General features: G+C 42.4%; 1 protein-coding gene across 1 annotated transcript in view; it reads left to right on the plus strand.

The window, feature by feature from the left end:
* Nucleotides 1-334: 334 nt before the first annotated feature.
* The window catches only part of igf1ra (insulin-like growth factor 1a receptor), a 63,204-nt gene continuing 38,153 nt past the window's right edge, over nucleotides 335-25,385 (plus strand). Inside the window, 2 exon segments of the mRNA XM_026365115.1 lie at nucleotides 335-2,075; nucleotides 9,696-10,259. Coding sequence (XP_026220900.1) covers nucleotides 1,970-2,075; nucleotides 9,696-10,259 — 670 coding nt within the window. The 5' untranslated portion in view covers nucleotides 335-1,969.

Consider the following 25,385-nt stretch of genomic DNA (forward strand, 5'->3'; position numbering starts at 1 on the left):
CTGATAACTGAAACTTTATTCCTTTAAAAGCTGAAGTGGTTTTGTGAAACAGAAATTGACTGTGAGGCCCCCTGCATGTTTTACCTGGAGTTCTTTATATTGCTGTGCTGCAATACTAATAATACGCAGGTGTGCTGTGTATTAGTGACCTATGGATAATTTAAACATACCTGTTGAATAATGTGCACCATGGAATAATTGTTTTATATATGTTATAAAAATATATTATAATAATTTGAAATATTAACTACATTTTGACAAAGAAGAAGAAGGTCAAGTGAATTTTCTCTTCCCAGACTGTTTCATTTCAGAGATATGAGGTAAAGAGACACTGTTTTTGGTATTTCATACAGAAATAACAAAGATAAAACAAGTCTTGTGTGTTAAGTGTTTGGATAAGTTCAGTGCACATAAGTAAATGTGAGAAAGGCTCGTCTCATGTTGCGGATTGCAGCTTGAAACTGGCATGAGGTAATCAGCTTGTAAGTATGAGGTCTTCTGATTTCAAATATGTAACTTAAATGAGTAAAAGATGGGAACAGATTTGTGATCAACCTTCCCTTATTTCTCCCCCTGACGCTGAAATGTAACAAATGCCTGTGGTCTAATAACTGGAACTAATATTTGACGCAGTATAAAGTGAACATTTAGTGTCCTTCCTCCTTTGTTATCCTCCCCTGCAGGTCCCATAGCAGTGACCTATACTTCACAGAGTCTATTGTACGGAATAACTCTATGGAAGCTTGTTCCAGACCTCATCTTGTTGCCAGACACTCAGTCGGAGGTGCGCGCTGCGTATGTGCGTCTGGCTTTGGTTGGAGCGAGCTTCGGGAATCCCTGGGCTGAATCCAGTCCGGTCTTTCCTCCCTGCTCCCGGCCACCTTATCCGTAGCACTATGTGTTTCTGCGTGAGAGAAGCCGACTCTTGTTTACAGCAGAGGATCCACGGAGGAGCGCAGAGCCACAGCCTGCTTTAACCGAGGGGGAACCGTCGGATTTCAGCCTCTGGATGTGCGCGCAACGGGAGCTCCTGTTTTCTCCATTTTGTGAGGATCAAGGCAAAACGAGGAGCACTCTTAAAGGGCAACTCTTCGGGCAGATTCTCCCTCCCACTCGAGCCGAGGTCGTCTAGCTGGAGAGCTTGGAGACCCATTCTCTTGCGTGGCACAAGTCTGGTATTTTTCTTTCAGCTGCAAATCACGACTGAAGGCAGCGAGAAGTCGGAGCCGAGGAGCTGGGAGATCGGTTTGACTCACTGCGAGCCGCCGGGACTTTTTGGTGGGGATCGAGAGGTCTGAGCTGCCTGAATGGCATAAGCAAAAAAAAAAAGAAAAAAAAAAAAAGAAAAGGTTTTTCATTCATTTTTCAAGCTCGCAGCCACCACCCCTGTGGATCTGGACGTGTTTTCAGGTCCCTCCTCTCCTCATCCACAGTCATCCTCACGGGGAATTCTTGTGAGCCACACTGGCGTTAATTTATTATGGTGGTAGAATCAACCAATAACAACATTTAGTGCGATCTCTCCCTCTCTCTCTCTCTTTTTTTTTTTTTTTAAATATATTATTGTTAAGTCCAGGCCTGATCGCACTCTACGTGCACTGCTGTTTTCAAGAGATGGAGACTGAAGATGGGGATTACCATCATTTATCCAGTAAAATCACCGGCTTGTGTGTCAAACCATCCAACGTCAAAGAATCCAGCGATCGGCAAAAATAACAGACTGTTTAAGTATTGTTTTCATCCAAGGGATTTTCTCCTACACCGATTTTTACACATTTATTTCTATTTTTGAGCAGATTCTGCTCCACAAGCAACCATTTTTGTAGGCTACCACACAGGAGCCCTTTTGAGAGCTACAGACACATTTATTTCTTTTTTATTTTTTTACTGTTCTCTTAAGGAGCTGGTGAAGAACCTTATTATTTTGATTTAACTCTGTCCCGGACTTTTGGCTTTTGAGAGGAGGATAATGTATAAGAACTTGAGATCTGACACAGTGATGGGTAGCCCAGCCTTGTTTTGGGGTCTGATACTGTCTATCTCAACCACCTGCATATGGTCCACATATGGAGAGAGTAAGTTTTTTTTATTATACATATAATAATAATAAGAATTGAATGGTTAAATAAGAAACGCAGTGAATACATTATATCCTTCAGGCCAGTTTAACCTTTTGTAAATCGGTATTTGGAGACTGGTGTAAAAATGCACAGCTAAAAAAAACTGCAGATTCCAAAAATGAGGTTAAATGTGTGTTATATCAGGACTTAGTTAGTGATTCCCTGTGACTATTGCGCACAAAACCTCCCCGACGTGCGCCTGTTACATATATTAGCTGAAGACCATGTGGTGCATCCGCCGTCAGTGGGTGAACGCAGTTCACACACAATCTGCTTTATTATTATTATCATTATTATTATTATTATTATTATTATAAGAAACGTCCAACCAACCCGTTAACGAAGCACCAGGGTTTAGTTGGAGACAAACAGAGAGACCGGGACCATGTCTGCATAATCTTCACATTTGGCATCCAGGCACCGGAGCTGAAGGTTACTACGACCATGTGGCCATTTTGCATTTCGTAGCGTGTCGTCGCTGCGCATGAACGACCTGAAATCAGATAAACCTCTGCTGACACAGAAAAACAAAAATAAACACAAACATAATTCATAGACGCGAGTTGACGATCATAACAAACAGTCGGATTGAGGGAATTATAAATTCCCTCAATATATATATATATATATATATATATATATATAAAAGTATATGTCGGATGTTTCTCCAGGTGCGTTTTTCACTTTACAACATGGTTTAATAGCTGAGGAGTGTTAATTAAAGTAAATCTTAAAATATAGGAACAGAATTGAATTGAGATTTCTAATCCAGGCTTCTTAAAACTGATGAGACACCAGACATGTAGATATTATTTTATAAGAAACACTGAAACAACTTTCTTTCTAATTATTGTTTTTTTATTTTCTACATTTAATTAGATTTGAATTCACTCAAATGTTTCACCTCGTTACAAAGACCATTAGATTAGAATTATTTGCTGTAACTGCTTGTTGGTGATGTTTTAGCTTTTCAGTGGCTTTCCTCTAAATACCATGTTGGCCAAAGATAAATCCTAATCTGTCTTTAAAATACTTTAGGCTAAACACCATCAGGATTATAGAGATGATTTAGCAAATTCCTGCTTTTGTCTGTGAACTAAATATTCACCATACATAGTAAAAAAAAGAAATACATGTGATAGGTTTTCTGGTTTAAACAGCAACAAGAATGTGGTTTACATAACTAGAAGTGAAGTGAAGTTATAATTCAAATAGTTCCTTGTTTCTCTGGTTGCTTTTCTTTTTCTAATCGCGGCTCTTAGACTGTGTCCATGTGAACACTACACCTGAGTCATAATCCTCTGAAGTAAGAGTCTTTTAATGTGTCGCAAAAGTTGTTTATTTACCTGCTAGTAAATTTCCACACCTCTCCAGGTGCTTCTTTCCACCTTTGCCCGGAGATTGTGATTGCGTGTCTGCTTCACATGGCTCTCTTTGTTTGTGTATAAATGTGTGTCTGCTGTTTACATCACTTCCGTTAAACCCAGTTGCCCATTTCCAGGGAGGTTATGTAGGATGGTGGAGACAACTTGACATGGGAAGGAGACACGGAGACTGGCCTCTATTAGCATTCAAATAGAAGGGGAAAAAACTGAATTCAGTCCCATTGACCAGTGGTCCGACCACAGCCATGTGCGAGTGGGGGGTTTTCTTTGCACCCCTCTGAGCTCAGTGAGACGCTGGAGTGCAGTTGGGGGGCTGGGAGACAAGAAGTGGTTGCTCTCAGATCTTGATGCTCTGTGGTGTATAATACATCAGGCCATCCAAAACAAAGAGTTCGGAGACAAAGACTGTGGTGAATATCAAGACACGGATTGGTTTCCTCAGTTTATCACCGTGGGATGATGTTTCTCTGGGCTGCGCAGGGTTACAATTTCTAGCTTCTTCCATCACTTAGTGGAAAATCACAGATATCCTAGAGCTCCATTAGGGGTTGAAAACTTTTTTTTTTTTCCTTGCTCTGTTCATTTTGATAATCTGTCCACACCAATAAAATGTAATTAAGCTCCCTCTTAACTCTAACCACAGTAAACTTTCCATGCCATGGCTTCCAAGTATGCAGCAAACAAGGCTCTAAAAGGGAGGGAGAGCGTGAGGAAGATAGTGACTTTGGTGTTTGGAAATAGAATGTGTAAAAATATGCTTGCAAGAGAAACAGACTTGGTTTTGTTGATTGGAAGAGTAGAGAGTTTGTGAACTGTTTTATTGGCTTGTGCTGTTCACACGTTGGTCTCCTGTATGGCCGATGCGCCTAAACTTCATCACTTGGCACCGCTGCTATTTGTTATAAATAGATATATCGCCCACAACATTGCAGCAGGGGCTGTGTAAGTGAAGGCACCCTCTGTCCCGTTCTGTGTTTAGTTGTTTATGAACGGACGTGTCCCTGCGGAAAACTTGAACGGTGGCGTAAATAATCAAAGTCGGTGAGCGTCGTGTTTGACGGGCACCCTTCCTGCCTGCTGCAGAACAGCTCTCCTTGTCATGACAGGACAAGTGGCTCAGACGTGACTGCTGTCACTCTACTCCAAGGTGCCCCAGTGCATCTTGTGACCGGGAGGAGGGGGGGGGGGGCTCGCTGCTACATACATAACCTTCTTCCACTTCTGGCTTTGCTGGATGCAGGAATGGTTTGTCTCACCCCTGCTGGGAGAGTGCAGCGAGTGTTCACAGACCTGTGGTGCGTGTGTGTGCATGGAAGTGAATTTATTGTGCAGCTCTTTGTGTGCACTGCAGCAGGACTCAGTGTGACAGCCCGAGTCAGTGGCACGGCCCTGTGGAAGTGTGTCACTGGGCGAGTTTGTGGGAGCGCAGTCAAACGCTGTCCTGCAGCTCCTCCAGGCTGCCAGCTGAGGTTTACAATGCTTAATTAAACACTTTATTTCAAGTGGCCCATCATTGGATTTGCTCAATTGTAGTCTCTGGCCAAGCGCACATACATCATCATGGACTGCCTGTTTAATGGCCCACGGAGTATTGTACAATCTGGGAGATGATTGGAAATGCTAGCTCCTTTAATGGATGGCACTTGCTGTATCAGTCGAAAGCTGTTCATCCAAGAACTGAACGCAGATCAGTCCTGAAGAGAGAAGTCATCACCCAAAGATTAGTGAGGTGTTTTGCACAATATCATAAACATTTTTGTTACTGTTGCTTGGGTTTAAGGCAGCAGGTCAATTTGTCTACAGCTTCCCATAAAAGCTTAAATTAAACTCACAAATTATGCAGTTTACTCAGTTTAGTTGATTTTTCGTTGTTTATTCACTTTATTTTCTAAACTTTTGCACATTGAATTCATAGACACATAAGCCAGAGAGGTCAAAATGTAAATCTGGTGGAAATAATGTCTCAAAAACAGCAGCATCACACATAGATAAAGTTTATTCAAGTTGTGATTAAAATGAATCAACACTATAAATTGTAATAGTAATAATTAAATCAACTTTCCTTCTTTTTATTTTGTAAGTGTGCTGTTGGCTTCAAACATTAAACAAATCATTTAATGAGAACGTGTCACTATTAACCACACACTGAACGTAACATTATTATTTAAACATAAATAGATTTAACTGTATAGCTTCGTCTGGAGAGGACTAGGACTGTCCACTGTCCCTGTTTAAATATGCTTTTAATAATAAGACCTCCCTGTTGCCTCCTGTGTTGCCTCCTGCCCTCTTCCCTCATTTTGAGAGAGGGGGAGTCTTTGTGTGAGAGTTGTTATGATGGAGAGTGTAGTGTTACTGTTTGGGGTTTTGGTGATATCTGAGCCACAGTGTTTGAAGTAAGGTCCACTGAGGGGAAGTGGCCCACCAGACCGCTGGTCAGATGACTTCCAGTATGCTGGGGATTAGGGCCAGTTGATGTGGCAGGTGTGACGGGATATGACTGTGCAGTGAGCGGCTCCCTCGCTGCTCTCACTGAAACTGGAATTTAGAGAAAGGTTTCTGATACTATTACTGCTCAAAATGTATATCTCATGTTAAATTTTGAACGGCTTCACAGAGCGAATTCTTTGCTGCATAGAATTTGCTTATCTGCTTTTTACAAATAAAACAAGATTAGTTGTTGGAGTAGTTAAACTCTTAAACTGTATCTATATGTAAAATTCATTTATAAAGTTCAACTGAATTTAATAACATTTCTTTAAAGAACATAACATATTTAATACAGCTATAACATTTAAATCTAGCATACTGTAATGCCTTAGAAATACTACAGACGTCAGTATATAGCATGCTTAAATTTACTGAACATGATATAAAGTGGTAGAAAAATAATTGATTGAATTATTTTTAATTAATTATTGATTGATTGATTTAAGTTGATGTCATTTCTGCTGTGACATTTCTTTTATATTGCAATTAAAGATCAATCCACAATTGTCATAATTATTAATTCAATGCTGTGCAAACGTTTTACAATAGGAAAAAATGTTGTCACAGAAACGAAACAGGGAAATCTTCGTAGTTACCTTCTTGGAGTTTACATGTCTGTATGCTCAGTCTGTGGTATTTAGCTAAACATGATAAACAACTTGTGGTTCAGTTTCATTCATGCTTCTCACAGCCACAACTCAGATCATACATTTACTGTATATGAATCAGGTTTTATGTGAAGTTAAAAAACAAACAGTAACAGGCTTAACTGACTGCTTTGCACGTGGTCATGTATGACTGTGTGTGTGTGTGTGTGTATGTCTGTGTGTGTGCGTGCACAGATGTGCGCGCGTACGTACTTGTGTGATGACATTTGCACAGAGGGCCAGGGCAAGGTTTATCAATCATAAACATGAGCTGATGGATCCCATTACACTGTTGAGATATGTGTTTACTCAGCAGTGTGAAGAGCAAAGAGAGCCAGGAGGGAGAAACGGACACATGTACGCAGGCTTTTCTCTCTGTGTGCGGACACTGACGCCGAAACATCCACATCACTCTCACATTGTCAGCACTTTCATTTCTTCCCTGTTTTTACTTCTTTACGAAATGATGAACAATGGATTTGGAATCTTAAATGTTATTTAAGCATCGTTGTCTTTACGACAAATGGACCGACTGGCAGGAATCAGGGAAACATGGAGGTTTTAGTTTGAGGCAACATCCTACTCAATTGTTTCCCAAAGAAATGGTTGGAATTCCTGGTACTTAACATGCCTAATGAGCAGAACAAGGGAATGACAAAGAGGCATTTTCCTTTTTATTCTTTGTTCACTTCACTCTATTGTTGTGTCCTTCTTTTCCATTTTTTTAGTATAATTAAATGATGATTAAACTGCAGGAATGATGATGGCATGTTTGGTATTTACGATTCCCAGAAATAAATTTAATATATTTAGCAGTTTGTGGTGGTTTTACACCAGTAAAATGGCCTCTGATAGCTATAATTGGCCGAAACCTTATCTGTCCATCACCACAGTATCTCTTCCTCCATTCTCTGGCTAGACGCCCCCTGACTTTATTAATGCCCTCATCAGGAAGTGGGCCCTAGAGTTTCTCTTTACTAACAAACAAATTAGTCTTTGTATTTGAGTGGCGCCACCCCTCCTCCCTCTCTCTCTGGCTGCTGGAGAAGCTGGAAGAAAATTCTCAATGAAACAAAGAAGACATGCAGCTCAATGACTCACAAGTGGAGCCCAGGGGCACTGGTGTTGATTGGAGAAAGCAAAATACTATTTTCTACTGGAGTAATCGTTTCCGTTCTAAATTTGGAGAAGTGAAACACCCTGACAGGAGCAAATATAGCCCATTCATCCCCATAAACAATGCAGCTTCTATTTTAGGCAAAATAGTTTGAACATGGCCTTATTTGTCTCTGCAGAAGTGGAGTTAATTCACTCACAGCGACATTTTTAGAGCGCGTACATGACCTACCGTTGAATAAATGCCAAGGAGAGAACTCATTTGTCATTTTCTTTTGTGATTTCTACAACAATTTTCCTATTTTAGAGATACAATCTGTGGGTAGTAGCAGCGTTTTGACGAGGACCAAAGGTTTTTATTGAAAACATGGCCGTTGGACAGGCACTGTGACAGTGTCGCTCACTGCTACGTGTCCTAAGCCTCTGTAAGAACATAACAGGTTTAGCCAAGGAGCTCATATGTCAGAGCACTTCCTGTGCTGCCTGTTGAACCTCCGTTGAGGCAGTTTAAAATTATATGCAACCTGTTAGCTGCAATATCTGTCAATTTATTTATTTATTTATCTATCAGCCTAAATTATTTATTGTTTTGTAAATATTTAACACAATGCACTAAAGGCAGTTAAAGGTTTTACAGACAAACTTTTCAACTTTTTATTTAAATGTTACATTGATTTATTGTTTGGACGCGTGTGGGGAAAAAATGTGGAGTTATTGCATCAGTTTAAAAAATTAAATAAAATTTAGACTAGGACTAAAACTGACTTATTTAGTTAGCTGTAACATATTTGCATTTCAGTTGTAGGTGCATGAAAGCTGGTTAGTAAGTCAGTCTAAACATTGCTTAAATTACTAGATAAATGATTAAATTAGTTACGTAAAGGTGATGAGTAAATTGTTTAATGCATATAGTTGAAAGAGTTTATTGATTTTCTAATTAAAATAAATAAGTTGCTTTGCCTTGCCACAGACCATTTTACTATTTATAAATGGTTTGCTAAAGTGGATAAATATCCCACTTTAACGTCCTTAATTGTGTTAAATAATGTCCAGTTTAAACGTGGATCAGAAAAACCCAGCGGTATATGACAGTATATGCCTGCAACCACTAACTGCATTAGAGCATAATAACGTTATGAGAGCACGGTCTACCATCATTCCTCGGGCCTGTTAGATGCCTATCATCATTCCTAATTGATAGGCACAGTTAGAGAGAGAGAGAGAGAGGGAGTTGATTGCCATCAATAATAAACGGTGCCTCTGTTGGTAAGGTTTTTTTTGTTAATGCGCGTGGTGTGGAAAGACACACCAGGCGCTGTGGTTTCAAGCGTTGTTTTCTGAACACAGAGGGATGGCTTGTTGAAACACTGGGGTTATGTGAGGTGACGGACAAAAACTTTTCACTGAGAAAAGCTGTGCTCGGCTTGGATCTGATAAAACAGAAGCTGTAGCAACATGATAACTTGTGAACTTCTACCTGATACTAAGTAACAATCTCCCCAGGCACCTCTTTATTAAAAATGTGCTCACCTCAGCTGACCCTGGTGGTAATCTCGCTCTTGTTACAGTATAAATACCAGCCTGTGAGAACAATTACTCAGAACAAGTGTTAACTTCTTTTACACAACACAGAAACGTTTGAATGATTTGAAACACACAATGATTTGTGCACGTGACATCTTTCCAGAGTACCAGCCTTGCCATCTTGACTAACAGGATTATATGCTTCAAGAAGATTATTATTATATTAAAATCTATCGGCAGAAGTAATCTACGTGCTAATCTATATGTAGCATTGCTGTTATACCCACCGGTACATCCATGATGCACAAACAGATCTGTAATACTCTATTGTGCCAGCTTTCTTTGGATCCACTGTTTGGTTCTTTGAGGGAATGAAAATACATCTTCACGTGTTGTCTCTCTGTGTCTTCCAGTCTGTGCCCCGAGTTTTGACATCCGAAATGAGATCAGCGAACTCAAGCGGCTGGAGAACTGCACGGTGGTGGAGGGATACCTGCGGATCCTCCTCATCAATGACAAGACCAACCACATCCACCAGGAGGCCTTCCGCTCTCTCAGTTTCCCCAAGCTAACCGTCATCACCGACTACCTGCTGCTGTTTCGAGTGTCGGGCCTGGACAGCCTCAGCATGCTCTTCCCCAACCTGAGTGTCATCCGTGGACACAATCTCTTCTACAACTATGCTCTGGTGATCTACGAGATGACCAGCCTGAAGGACATCGGCCTGTACAACCTGAGGAACATCACCCGGGGGGCCATTCGAATTGAGAAAAACCCTGAGCTCTGCTACATAAATTCTGTGGACTGGTCTCTTATTATGGATGCTGAGTTCAACAATGTCATCAATGGAAATAAGAAGCAGAAGGAGTGTGACAATGTGTGTCCAGGCATCATGGAGGATAACCCACTTTGTCAGAGGACGTCGTTCAATGATAACAACGACTACCGCTGCTGGACATCCAAGCAGTGCCAGAAAGGTAACCTGAATTCAGCGAGTTGAATTTTAGTTGATACTTAACCCCATGAGAGTCTGTTGAGAATGACTGAAGCAGACAAAATGTATTTACTGTACAAGTATAGTTAACACAGATGAGACTTTGATCTAGGTAGGTGGTTTCCAGTCTCACAAACATTCTGAAATTGTGCATTTCTTCACCAGGGAACAAATCCCATGAATCTATGCAGTGTTTTGCCTTCATTTCCGTAAGGCTGCAGGATTGTCCACGGGCCAGTGCAAACATTTCCTCTCTGTTCATTATAGAGACCTTGTCTTTAGATCAGGCTATTTGTGGAGTGAAGGATGGCTGCAATATAGAGCACCAGGTATTAGAAAGGATACTCAGTTGAGGTTTAAGTAGCTCTGCCAAGAAATGAGCTAGTCTACCTGTCTGGACCATGTCAGTTAAATATTTGCCTTGGGGACTTTTTGCAATTTATGAAAAGAGGTATATTGAAGAATCTGGGGGAGGGTCATCCTAGTTTAACTTCAGCCCTGCAGTAGGGTCGTGATTTATTTTTTTACTTATGTGTATTTGTCACTTGTGTTCAGTTTGTCTCAGTCATTCGTGCAGCAATTAAGGCAAGTGTGGCAGCTTGTATTACATATCTTTTCCCCACAGTTTTCAGAGTGAGAGAGAGCTTAGAGAGACACTGCTCGGTTTGCCACAGACAGTTTTCTGCTGGTTTCTGACTTACAAACCATCAAAATATTCCTCCTCACTGTACATGCAGTTACTTTAAAGACGCGGAGCTCCTTTTTGTTTCCTTTGGCCGTCCATGTTTGGTCATCTCCGACAGGGCAGAGTTCAGAGTCATGAATCATTTCTCAAACGTTGCTGGCAGGGTCACATACATTATTGTTCAAATACAAAAGGGACCATTGATTTTTTTGTAAATTCCTAAACACACAGTGCTTAAGAATAACACACAAAATGCTTTATCTGGAAAAAAAGAGAGGAAAAAAGGCTATTTATAAAAGTCTACATACAAAAACACACAGCATTGCAAACTTGCTTTAGATTTTCTTTATCCTCCAATCTGTGTGAAATAATAGGCGGGAAAAACGTTGCTTGGTCTCTTTTTGTATTAAGGGCCTGTTTATACTTCCCATGGTCAGTTGGGAGTCTCAAACACCACCATCCTCCACCTCTGGAGACCCTCAGAACAGATAGTGGAAGTCAAGGTTGCGTCATGTCCCTAGTGGCCGCGCTTATCTCAGCGCAAAAACTTTGGTGTTTATCGTTTATCGCCTCTGTTTATTCCGACCCGCAGTAGGTTCCAAATACAATTGGCTATTGGAATTGAAAAAATGTTGTGTTTTTTTATGCAAATTGTTATAAAGAACTTAATAAAATGGCCCAAACGTTTATATTTACAAATTGTGAAACGTCGAATTGTCTGCGATGACCTTCAAGTTATGTAGTTACTGTGTAACGTTTTGCAGTGAAGCCATCTGTTGTTCTCACACGTCAGACTCGAGAAGCAGAGCGGGGGCATTGTTTGAACCAGCTCACGTCTCTCAGAGGCCCAGGCCGAGGTCGGGGTGAATGCATTCATCTAGAGGGCCTTGAGGTCTCAAGGCTGCAGATAAATGCTTCGGGGAGCTGCTCAGTGGGGAAAAAAGGAGGAGTTCCTAAAAGATACAATAACGCTAGAGCATGTCTGTGATGTTAAAATTCCAGGCCTCATCCACAGATAACATTTCTCACTGTGTCTTTGTTTTGCAAAGGCTTGATGTGTCTACCTCTCCCCCTCCTGCTTAAGATTCAGCTCTCCTCCCTCTACCCCTCTGCATAATTGCCTTGTTTTTCTCCAGTACAGATGTTTCTTCAAGGGCATGCAGCGGTTTTCCAGTCAATACGGCCCGGTCTCCTCTTTAATTACACTACATGAGTAGGGAGTGCTGTCTGCCTAGCACACTGCTGTAGCCTCTGGGCCTTCTAGTGCTTCATGGAGCAACAGCAGAACTCCTCTTTCCATATGTTTGTCCACTCACCAGATACTGTTTCCCACAACAGTTTGGGGTGTATTAGATGAGCCCCCTGAGGAGAATGCAAATATCATTCCAGACAGAGTAAGCCAGGTTAATGCTGTACTTGTGGCTGGATGAAAGCAAGTGGGAGTGACCATGTATAGGGAAGTGCAGACTGGAGCAGAGGTTCTGGGTGCTTTTTAGTGGCAGGCAGTGATGCGAAGAGAGGCCCAGACCAAGGAGCTGTATGCGAGAGGAGGGGCGCTGAGGGGAAATGTCAGACAAATGCCAAGTATACAAGCTCAACTGCAAGCCCTCGATAAAGTGCAGTGCTAGTAGGGCTGAAAAATGCCTGTTTCTCCTGTTTTTCATCCCTCCTCCCTCTCCTCCCTTGTAAATCCTCCCTGCCTTTTTTGCCGCTCTGCTTTCTTCGTACACACTGCCTCCTCCTTCCTTACTAGTGTTCTCCACTTCACTTAATCTCAACCTGGCTCTCATCTCTGATTTTCCTTGTCAGTTGTTCTGCTGGTGCTTCCTCCTCTATTTTCACCTCACTCTTTTCTGCCGGGCTTATCAGGGGTTGTTAACAGCTCCGGCTGTCAGATATCGCTCCACTGTTTACTTGTCGGAAACATTCTCTCCTCGCTGCGGTGGCCACAACCAACCAGGTTGTTTGGCCAGGCCTTGGATCCTTTGACACCGCCTGGTGTTTGCTATGAGTTTTAGGGGGTCCCGTGACTAAAAAAATGTCTGGCTTGCTTCAAAATAAGCACCCCAAGTCTCTGTTTGCTGCAGACTGGTGTGTGTTCTACTCTTGGAGTTGAGCCATAGCCAAATAGACAAGTGGCATTTATAATTAGGCAGATGAGCAGGAAAGCACGCTGCTATGTCCAGGCCCAGTCTCGGGGCAGGTTAGTCTTCAATGATCCACAGGGAGGCACACACTCTCACACTCACTAGTCCTCACATAGCTCACATGTCTTCTTTATGTGACAGAATATTGACTTACAGCATGCTCAGCTCAGGCACTCCGGTCTAGTTTCGCAACCCTTACCTCCTTATGCTGTGTGTGTTTTTTTAAGGATCATCATGTCCCCAGTGTATTTTGATATTGATAAACAAATGTGAGAAGCCAAGTATGCCTGTGAATGTTTAATGAATCAAAATGCCCACATACCAAAGCCTTCTTGGATAAGCAAAACTGAAGTGTAACTAGGTTGGAAGCGACATGGAGTCCGATTGCATTTTACCATCTGTGCTATAGTGATGTAAGGTGAAATTTGACGTAAGGAGACCTGCTGTCATGTTATGTCACAGTCTGTGAGCCCTGGCAGTTAAAGAGCTCTCCCCCAGCCTGCAAGATTTTGCTCACTTCACACCACGGGAGAAACAATTACTTTTAAACAGCTACAATGCCCGTGTTTAGTATAATGTATGAACATGTTACCCAGAGTGGCTCATTAAAGTCACTTTTAGATACAAGGTCCACAGTAAAACTCCTACACAGAGGAAATCATTTTAGTAGGATCAGTTCTTTGCTTGTTTTGGTGTTTGCATTGGATTTATTGACAGAAAGGAAACAATATAATATCACAAAGCTTATCTTGATAAAAATACTGTTACACGGCAATTAACAGATATTGTGCTTGATATTAGTGAAAAGAAAATATGACATAGTCAGAGAAAAAACAGCATGCAAAACCTGTATTTCCTCAGAGTCTTTTGTAATTGGATTTCTGGAGCAACCACTCATACCATTCATTTTTAAGATAAATCGCTAAAAGATCTGAACTGTTGAGAAGTTACGCTCCCTTTGCTCGGGCTAATAGCTAGATTTATTGACACTTGACTTAGAAGGCACGTATGTTAAGTTAGAATAGAACAGAACGAGTCTGGCGCTTTAAATATGTAAGGTGGAAATTCCTGCAGGCTTAGTCATTGAAGTTGTGAAGGCATAGTGAGGGGGAAATATGCAGCACAGGCTGTATGTGCAGGACCATACAGAGACTAAGTATTAAGTAAGATAAATAGAAGATAGTGATAACATCGTTGTGGGTTTGTTGTACTGTGTGTTTGTTTGAGCGCGGATGTGTTTGTTTGGTGCGCTGAGTTGGGCCGAGTTCATTCGTTTTTGTTTAACATCCATCAGTAGATACCAGGAAGCTTTTAAATGTTTAACAGCTTTTCTGAAGCTTATCATAGCCCTGTGGCTAAAGGGACAGGGAGCACAAAAGAGCTCAAATTCCAGTCTTGAGAGTCTGGTGCTTTCCTGGGGGGCACACTCAGAACGATGACTCAGTGCCCATACATCCGCTGTTTCCACTCGGCATGAACTGCTCGCCCGCGCTCCGCTCCATTTTGTACAAAGCTTAGGCAGCATGCCAGCATTAGTGCCAAAGAGATGGCACTCATGTCAGTCAGACTCATTCATTCCTGCTTTCCCACAACCACCAAGATGGAATGATTCACATCCAGTGCTGTGTTTGGATTAACTTCTGTTCTTTGGTTTATCTTTTTAGTGTAGAAAGCGGATCCGGTGTTTGGTCCAGCATGTCAACGCATCACTGGAGTAGACCTTATACAGTAGTCAGCTTCAGGAGGACGTACTCTATATGTGAGACAGGTGTCGTGTTTAGTTAGTTGTTGTCCTGGCTGTGTGTGTGTGTATTGGTACAGAAATCAAGTGGTCTCTGTCTCTGTTATATCTCTGGAGTGCTGACTATTGATCTACAGCGTTACAACCACAGTGTCACTGAAATAAATACATTACAGAGCACAGACACAGACACAGACAGATGCCTCTGTCTTCTTAAACACAGGCTAACAGAGGTGCTCCGATGCCAAGAGGAGCAACAACAGGTTGGAAATAGGTCCCTGTGGTGTGTGTGTGTGTGTGTGTGTGTGTGTGTGTGGGTTTGAGGGAAACTGCAGGTAGACCCACTTTTCTTCACTGTTGCTTTACTGCTTATTCAGCTCTCAGCAAGAAAGTCAGTGTATTTTGTGTAATTGGATGTTGGAGTAATAATAGTGAGAAATAATTTTATCAATAATAACTAATGTAACAGAGTTTAAAGAGTATTTTATAAATGACAATGATGTCGGTAAATTTGACTTTATGTATATCTATGTAAACTAAACAGCAGAGTTTTAGATCAGAACGTCATCTGCCTATTAGATATTTTAAAGTATTTCAAATGATTTGCAATTTGAGCAGGGAATACTAGACAACTGCATTTGTGTGGTTTTCTGTCTCAGTGCAGTCTGTCTACATCCCTGCACCTGTCTCTCTCTCCGTCTCCCTCTCCTCCTCTCTCCTGGCCTTTGCCACTTCTAGGTCCCACTCATAGCACCCGGCATTAGTGTATTCACCCAAAACAAAAACAAAACTCTATCTGGTACAAATAGTTTTCTGCTCGTTTAGTTTTATTATTTGCATTTTTGTGAGGCCTGGAGTATGATTTGCAAAAGCCGATTGGCCATAACTCCTGAACAACCACAGATGTGTCAAGTGCTGTTGCTAACCTTTAATGTCAACAATAGTGTCCTTCTCTACATAAATTCAATTTGATTGTAATTTAGAAAAGTTCATTCGTGATGCTATGGTTATACAGTGTGTTATTGTCCATATATGAACAGCAGGACCTATTGTCCATTGATGGCCAGCACTGTGAGTTTATCCGACTCCTGTCCTCTGTGGCCTACAAAGGACTCCTCTCAAAGCACTAACAGATTGGCCTCTTTTCCTTGGTTTCCTCTCATAGACTTCATTGACCAAAATATGAGCTGTGTGCCATGCTGCTAGCCTCCAAAAAGACTTGTCACACGTGCGCTCACAACTGAAGACACTCACATAGGCATGCACGCTCAGTCCCCCACTCATGCGCCACCTCTCTCCGTTGACAGATTTTCTTCAACCTGCGCTCAGGTTGTGCGTGGACACTGTAACTGAGCCTGCTGTGTGTGTGTGTGTGTGTGTGTGATTGTGTGTGTGAGACTGTGTAGCATGTTTCTGTCCTGCTGGATGCCTATTTGAGCCATTCAGTGCTTCTGCTGGTAGGCAAGCTGCTGCCTACTAACTTTGTGGCTCTGAAGCTGTGACTCATTCTTTGCTCTCACCATTCATTCATAAATCTGCATGAATACTAGAACATCCTCTCACAGAGCCCTTGGGGGCCCCCAAGCTCTGTGGTAGGCTCCCCTCACTCTTGATGGAACTGGCAGGGAAGGATGAGGTCTATATCCACTTTTTAGGCACGCCTTTCAGCGAGGTGAGAGAGAGACGGGTGCCCACGCCTGCCGCCTGTCCTTGGCACCTGAATCGTGCCTCTGCCTGCCTGCTCTGGCTCTATCTCTCTATATGGTGCAGGTCAGAGCAGCCATTTACTCACTGCTTGATTGCTTGGCTGTGAGATAATGCCATGTCTGAAAGTAAGCTCTGGGTGCATGGGTTAATTCCACAGCGGAAAAAACAAAATCTCCTGCTGACAAATTCTCCCGCAGAGGTGAGGATGTACGCTGGCACGCCGCAGAGAGAGAGAGGAGAGGATCCTGCTTTGCCAGAATAGTTAGTCTAGTTCAATGAGGTCACAGAAACACTGCTCCTCTATTTTCTTCCCATGTTGTGTGTGTGTGCGTGTGTGTGTGTGAGTGAGGTTGGGGATTGGATCTGATTTGCTCTTTCAACTTTTCCCACCACACGCCTGAAATGCGTGTTTCTTTGAAAACAGAGCCACTTCCCAAGGGCATGTCGGTGTGTGTAGATGTTGGATGCGTCTTGTATTAAAGCTTTGAGACTAAGCGACTTTGATATCAAATAGGCTGGCAGGTACACACACACAGTTTAAAAGGAACTCTGAAGCTTATATTAAGTATAGAAAATTAATTGTACAATAGGTGCACTCACTGTATCCTGTAGCAGCTTAACTCCACATGAGTCATGTTTCTAATGGGTGTGTTATGCGTCTATGTGGAGTTTGTGTGTGCACTATGTATAAAAGAGATATCAAACAGGCTCCGGCATGCCAGCGCCGTTTTGCCATCTGTTCTTTTTCGGATCATGTGCACAATAAGGAGATGAAAGGACGTCATAAAATTCCAAAGGAAATGTTATGAATTACGCAGCTAAATGAAATGCCTGTGACAGCCCCACACTTTCCTAAAACGCTTTCCTCAAGTTCCCTGTATGCTGCCGTGAGGATTGATGTTATATTAGCTCTAAAACGCATTTTGATCATGGCAGCTTTTTGCAAATTCTTCCCCATATAATGGTCAGTGTCAACAAACCATAAAGCCGCCTGGCTTGTCTAATGTCATTAGTCTGCTTTCTGTCAATGACTGAAAAATGACCTTGACCCTGTCTGGTGCCTCCCCTTCCTCCCTCTCCTCGGCTTGTTTGGGTGGGATCCCCAGGGCCCAGTGCAGTTGTCAGCACACAGCCTAATGGGCACAGGTGGCTGGGGCTCTTCTGCCTTCTCCAGCCCTCTTGGCATGGCTCTCTTGGCAGACTGGTAGCTCCTTGGCAGTCCGCCTTAATGGGCCACTCCAGCTCAGCAATCACCAGTTGGTGCTTTGTTAGCATCAGGGTGGCCTAGGATGAAATATGGCTCCTCCTGTAGAGAAATCCAGCAGTGTGTGAAGTACCGCCAAAGAGCTATACTGTGACAGAATTCTGTGCAGTTCATTCCTGTAAACGGGGATGCAAATGTGATTTCATTCATGACAGCTCACGAAGCGATGACACGTCGCCGATTCCCTCGTCACAGACCACAGTGGAGCAGAGATCGAGATCGGGGTGAGGATGGGGAGGGCAAGGAGATATTGGTGGAAGAGAAACTGTACAGCTGTACTGCACCATGCACCAGTCAGACAGTGGCTTGTTACTGTGTCAGATAAATATAGAGTTCTCTGGAGCTCCCCACTGCAGCTCCCCACTGCTGCTTGGAGGGAGGGAAAGGCCGCGTCACCTGGGAGCTGCCACTGTCCTCATTCATCCTTGCTAAATTGGCTTTAGACACAGAGGACATTAAAGATTATTGTGACTCTGCGGTGGCAGGTAGGGTAAGGTAAGGTTAGGTGACAGGGCAACGTCGTCACCGGATTCCCACAAACCCCACAAGACGCCTGCATAACAACACAGTATTGACCTGAAATGAGATCATCTGAGAGATTTGTGATTTTGAACAGGGTCGGGTGTTTAAAATCAATTTTAATGATTTTCCCAAAATTGGAAACGATACATGATAATGTTGTTGCTCAGTCCCAATTTAGGCTTAAGGTACGTGTGACCATCCCTGGTGAGCGAGCTGTTTGTCATTGATGAGCTTGATTACTGACTTTGAAACCTGATTGACCCTAACTGTTTATATGTGTGTTTTAGTCCATGCATCTTCACATGGCAGCCTGGTTGCTGATAGAGCAGAATAGATGGCTTGATGGGAGTGAAGGTGGAGGTGCATTAGCACTCCTTTCATCTGTTCCTTCCTCCTGTGTCTGATGAGAGCGCATTTGTTGATAAGTGCCCAGAAGGCCTTTGAAGTCTGAGTCTAGACTTGTCCCCCATCAGTCCAGTGCCTTCCTCCGCCACCCACTCCCATTAGTGTATCAATTACAGAGACAAGGCTTGTGGGGCTTGTTTGCACTTGAGTGTGCGTCAGGAATCGCCTTTCTCTCCGTGGCTGTCTGATAAACATGACAGACACTAGCCCACAGCTTGCATGTAAACACAGCCCATTCTCATTCATATTTTATTACTCACACTCATTTACTCAGTGCAGCCTCTCCTCACAGGCCCCACGCTGTGGCCCTCAGCTTGCTTTAGCTTTCCTTCTTTCATCTCTCTGTTTTAACTAGAGTTACTTCAAAAAGTCATGACTTGCTGCTGATGAGTAAGTCAAAAATCACCACAATATAGTTAAAAACACAGGAGTCGCCATTTGTTGTGTTGTGGTCTGTGTCTCACCCCTTTCCAGTAATGAGATACTGTTCTGTCCTATATGTACTGTTGCTAGCACTTTTCCAGACCAGACATGTAGTTGCTTGTAAAAACCTTGTTTTAGCATTCCACCCACCTCCCTGCATAATACATGGTATTATCTTCCAGCCTTTTTCTTTTTATTCTCCCTTCCTGTGTGTGGGGTAATGACACTGATGTTCCTGTTTAGGAAACCCCCCAGAACGTCATCCTGCCTCAACTTTCTCTGTTGTTTTCTCAGCCGGTAACAGAGGAATAGCAAACGTTTCTGTTTATTCCCTGTGTACGGCTTCACCTACAGTATGGATGCACACTGAAAGGAATTATGCTGGATGGTAGAAGTGCAGAGAAGACATATCTGGTCCGGTTTAAGTAAACGCGTCTATGGAGAGGCTACCTGACCACCTGACTCTGACAAACCTAGTCTGCAGAATGCTTTTAATATGTGTCCCAAACATTTTTTCTATTCATAACACCTGACAGAAAGTTTTTGTTCATGAAGCTGTAGCATTATTACTAATGTTTTAACTCTGTGTACGCAACTCGCTCATCTGCACTGCAGAACATGGTTTCCTCTGGCTCAAATTTATGCACGCATATAGTTTTTTCCCCCTCCTCTTTTCTTAGCTCCATAGCTAATTTTGTTTACATTAGATCCATTAAGGAATGTGATTAGCTTGCCAGCAAGCCTTTGGTCCAGGCTCATCAGTATTGTGCCACACAAATGGACAGTTTTAACAAGTGGTTATCATTAGATTGAATTAAACACAAAACAAACCCTTCACTTTCACCTTTCATCAATTACTGTCTGTCCTTAAACAAGGGTCTTCCCAGCAACAACAAACATCCTTTGAATGTATGATGAATTTCATTTTCAGTATCACACGCACAAGCCAACTGTGTTTACCAGCTATTTTTGTGCCAGGGGGAAGCAGGAATTGAACCACCAGACCTGGGATTAGTGGATGTATGCCCTACCAACTGAACTGAAACTGTAATATCTGCACAAACATTTAGTCAAAATTGACTCAATTTTTGTGCAGATACTACAGTTTTCTCTGTACCAGATAATCTTTTATATATGTAAAGAACTTTGAAAATGTAGAAGATTGGTAAATGCAGAAAATGCTGCACTTCTAATAATCTTCCCAGAAAGAAAAATATAAAATGAACCATAACATGCAGTAACTATCATAACGCTGAAGTACAAACTTAAGCCATTCACATGACATAGTATGTGCTCTGTTTCATGTTTCACTGTATCTGTGGAAAAATGTTGACAGGTCTGACATCCTGTGTACACTGTAGAGACAGAAGCCAAATATTTCTATTTAGTCACTGGTCTCCCATTTCATCTGTGGCAACATGCACAACTTCATCTCATTTCGAGCATGTTCCCAGGTTTAACCTCAACTAGCAGATCAATGGAACCATTGCTTTAGATAATTACAGATTATGGCTAGAAAATGTGAACTCTCGTTTGCAGAATCTTGTGTTGAAGCACTCCTCTACATGTACCTGAGGACAGTCCTAGGTGTGTGTGTGTGTGTGTGTGTGTGTGTGTGTGTGTAGGAATGAGACTGTGACAAACAGCGTTGGCTCCAGTAGGACATGGAGCAACAGTTATACTGGACTACTCTTTGCAGCCACATTATTATTAGCATTCTCTTCCTGCGGAGGCCTCCTGGTCATAAATACAACTGAGCCGCCCCCTCGGCCTGGTGAGGGGCCTAGGTACCATATAGAATCACAAACCTGGAATGCACTCAAAGTTTTTACACCTTGTGGTGCACTGAAGAGTGTTTTAATTAAGAGAAAGCCTAAAGTGGCTTGTGTAATTAGTCAACCATGTTGGCGTAGGTAAAGGACATATTTCAGACCACCAGGGAGGCTTTTCAGACTGTGACCTTTTCTAGTCTAGTTTAAGAACTGTAGTTGAAGCACAGTCTCAACCTGTGTCTGCTCAGCACTGTCTATTAAAAGCAACTTATTGATCTCGTTTTACAATATTTGTTTCCGAATAATAGAAGCACATGATCTTCTATGTTGTGGTTTTGTAAAAGAGTGTATGTACAGTGGCCAAAAAAAGTCTGTGAACCTTTTGGAATTTCATGGTTTCCTGCATTAATTTGTCATAAAATGTGATCTGATCTTTATCTAAGCAGAAGTATTAACAAATTTAATGTGCTTAGAGTAAGAACACAAAAAATTCTGATCTCTCATGTCTTTATTGAGAACAACCATAAAAACCTCACAGTACAAGTGGAAATAATAATAAGAATAATACAGACAATTGTTTTCAGGGTGTAGACTAGAGCTACTTTGACTGACAAAAACCACTCTAACTTTTACAGTTTGCTCCACACAAGAAAAATACGCTGATGTGTGAGCCATGCCTCGCCAAAAGGAGGATCGACGATCAAGAATTGATGATGTACATTAAGCTGGAAAGGGTTACAAAGTGATGTCAAAGACTTTAGTAACACACCAGTCTACTGTTAGACAAACAATCTACAAACGGAGAGTTAGTCAAAATGACCCCAAGAGCACAACAAAAACTCATAAATTAGGTAAAGAAATAACCCAGGGAGACAGCCAAAGATTTGTAGGCATCATTGGAACTAACCAACATTTGTGTTCATGAGTCTACAGCAAGAAAAACATTGAACTAGCAGGGTGTCTATGGCAGGACACCACGAAGGAAGCTGCTGCTTACTAAAAAGAACATTGCTACACGCCTGAAGTTTGCCAAAGAGCACATTGACACTGGACAGCAGTATTGGCAAAATGTTTTGTGGACTGATGAAACTTTGCTGCATCATGGTCTGGCCAGCTTGCAGTGATTGGGTGGAAGAAAACATTCTTCAGGATAATGTGAGCTGAAACTCAAAGAGGTTAGTTGATGCTACAGGACAGTCAACCAGTAATTCTTTTCAAGGGTTCGCTATGAGGTTTTTATGGTTGTTCCCAATAAAGACACGAAAGATCTTTTTGAATTTTTTTGTGTTATTATTTTAGGCACATGATATTTGTTAATACTCTTGACTTAGATGAAGATTTTATGACAAGTTAACGCAGAAAACCACGAAATTCCAAATGGTTCACATACTTTTTCTTGCCACTGTAAATATCAAAAGGGGTGCTTTTCCCTAGCATGTGAGTACGTGCTCTGCACAACATGCTCTTTAGTGCTGCCATGGAGACAGACACCTCAGCATTCAGCGTGTCACTTTGTGCCTGTGGGTATCAGAAAATGCTGCACTCAAGCATGTGTCTCAAGCATACTCTTGGCTCCAGTATAGTGGGAGGAAGCGGCCTCTCAGGGCACAGCGAAGAAAGGTAGCGTTTCAGCCTCTTTTTTTAAGTGCAACGATGAGGACGTAGCTCCTGATTTATGTAGTGAGCATGAGCTGGCAGGTCATGTCTGCCATAGAGGCCGGCTACTAGAGGAAAAGAAAGGAAGAGAAAAGCTGAGTGGAAAAGCACTAAGACAAAAAGAGAGAGGTGGGGGTTTACATATCCCCACCCAGCAGTGAGGTCACATCCACTTTGACATTTATATAAGAAAAAAGTCAAGATCAAACAAGTCTGTCGCCCGCGTGGTTACAGCAAACCTCCACAGCTCTGCTCTATAACAAGGCCACATGGTAATGCTTCACCTCAGCTAATCACCACCAGCCTAGGGTGCTGAAACGAGAGAGATGAAACAGAAACGGGAAAAAAACAAAACAAATATCTGGTAGTAAAGTTAAGTAAAATCTGTTAGTTTCAGCCCTGTTTGGATGTTTGTGTGTATGTGTGGGTTGTGTATATGTTTCTGTTTGACTGAATGGTGGAATAGGGACACAAGACACAAAGCGACGGCAGTGAAAAGCATCTCTGTCTCTGTCGTGTGTCTGTCATTGCAACAGAGGCATTGTGCTGGGAAGTGTTTGTAACATTATTTCTTTCGCTCTCCTTTCATTTTTCTGTCAACTAACTGACACACCCATCGCAGGAATCTCTGGTGGTTTTACTGACTTGAACTTTCTCATGTAAATGCGTACCATCTGAATGGCCCATGTGAGAGTTATCATACTGCAGATTGATTCAGGATATTGGCCACAGGCCACGGTGGGGATGGTCTGCAGCGTGGCATTTTCTGACATAGCTCGATGGAGGAGGTCTCGCATGTCTGCCTTTGTGGTGGAGAAGCCTGTGTTTGTGTGGGCGTGTGTGTGTGAGGGGGTGGGGGGAGGTGGGGCCTAAAGAAACAACGGCGACTGCTCTTGGGTCTGTCGCCTGTTCCCTGCCTCTTGGCAGTAAAGTTGATCAGTGAAGAAAAATACACGCTCTGCCTTTACAATGCAGGCCTTTGTCTCTGGTCGGCATCAGAACCGTTAACCATTTTGGAAATAGTTTCCAGCTTATTAAAATACTTCCAGACCGTGACTGTTGAACCAGTGAGTTTTCCATTTAATTGCCTGGCATCCGTTCTCACCGTAGGTCTGTCGCATCATCAGAGAGTAATGGCTTTCAGATTGGGATTACTTTGTTTCGGCTGGTGTTGTCATCTCCCCACATGGAGCAGGGCATCTGTCATTTCAAACAGCAGGCAGCAGTTTCCTTCCTTCCTCATCTCTCCATCCTACCCACATAACTTCAGATGAACCGCAAAGTGATAAGCTCATAGCCTCATCGCTGCCTTGTGGCCTCTCACAGACTGCTGTGATGGAAGTCAGTTAAATCACAGACTCTATTAGACAATGCAGTGATTCCACAGTCATTGCACTTACTGTTAATATTGGACACTCAGCATCTGGAACCACTGGCATTGAACTAAAGCCAGAATAGTTCCTCACTGTTTTCTAAATTGGCAGTGGAATTGGAGTTATATCAAGAACTTAATTAGATTTTTCTGTTAGAATATTGGCTCAGTAGTGTTTTATTTAATCTTGGTATCGGTTATCATTGCTGCTATCACTTCTGAATTGATCTCTTAGACGTAATAGGTGCATGCCCTCAGTGTTATTGGATCCGGAGTCTTTCAGTGCTTCGCTCTCGGTTAACTGCTTCTCTCTCCCCTATTGCCATATGTGTGTTCGTGACCATAAACCTGTTAATTTAGATTTCAAAAGTGTGCTGCGCCATTAAATCCATAGAAGGAAATGTCTCAACTACAAATAAGCCAGAGCGTGTGGGTGTTATTGAAAAGAAGAGAGAGAGTCTGCCACTGGTGGCTAATGATGACCTGCAATACGGGACCTGCTATGACATCTGATTGGACGACATACCCCTTTGACACGTTAGAACTCAAAATCCTCCTCAGGCAGATATTATAAAACAAAAATATCATGATTAACTTTTTTTTATGTGAAAAAAAAAAAGATTGCAGAGCTTGCCGTTCTGGCATCACCATATTTATACTGGGACAGCTCTGTTGCATTTGACCCCCTCAGCCAGGGTTACTTAAGTTCAGTCTTGTGGCTCGTCTCCCTGCTGGCATTCTTTTTGCATACTGAAGATTCCTCTGTCTATGAGAGAGATAAGGAGAGAAGATGCAATGGTATTGAGGAATGATGATACGCTGTGGACTGCAGACAATGGGGAGATTCTGTTAAACAAGCCAATTGGTATTGACTCAGGCTTATTGTGCCTTACATATTGTCACAGTGTTGGTATTATTCCCTTGGTGATGTCACGTCTGCCTTAAGAAACTGTCTGTTGTTCATAATGCCTGGTGTACGACTTAGTTAGAGCTTGTGCAACTCGCAGACAGTGTTTTGCTTTAAATGCTTTTGTAGGACACAGCGTGTGTGTGGGGGGGTTGTTCTTTTCACTGTCTGCCCCTGATAGGGAGAACTGGAAGAATGCCTATTGTTTCCTCATCACTTGCTTTGTCTGATAAACTCTAGACCAACTCTATAGCTGAAGCCTGTCAACACTCCATCACCAACTCTCCTCCCAATGTTTTCGCCCAACTCCCATTGCAGACCCTTACTTCCTGATCTGATTTCTTTGTTCCTGGCCGCTTTCTCCTCCTCATTCTCCTGCTGGTCCTCACCCGAACAGCTGCTGAGCTGGAGGACCTCCTCTCAGCCTGTGGGCACTGTTGCCCTGCTTACCCAGGAAAAAAAAACGTCTCAGTCTGGACAGGGATTACATAAAAGACTACTGTCTTTG

The sequence above is a fragment of the Anabas testudineus genome, chromosome 6 (genome assembly GCF_900324465.2).
Source record: "Anabas testudineus chromosome 6, fAnaTes1.2, whole genome shotgun sequence".
NCBI lineage: Eukaryota > Metazoa > Chordata > Actinopteri > Anabantiformes > Anabantidae > Anabas > Anabas testudineus.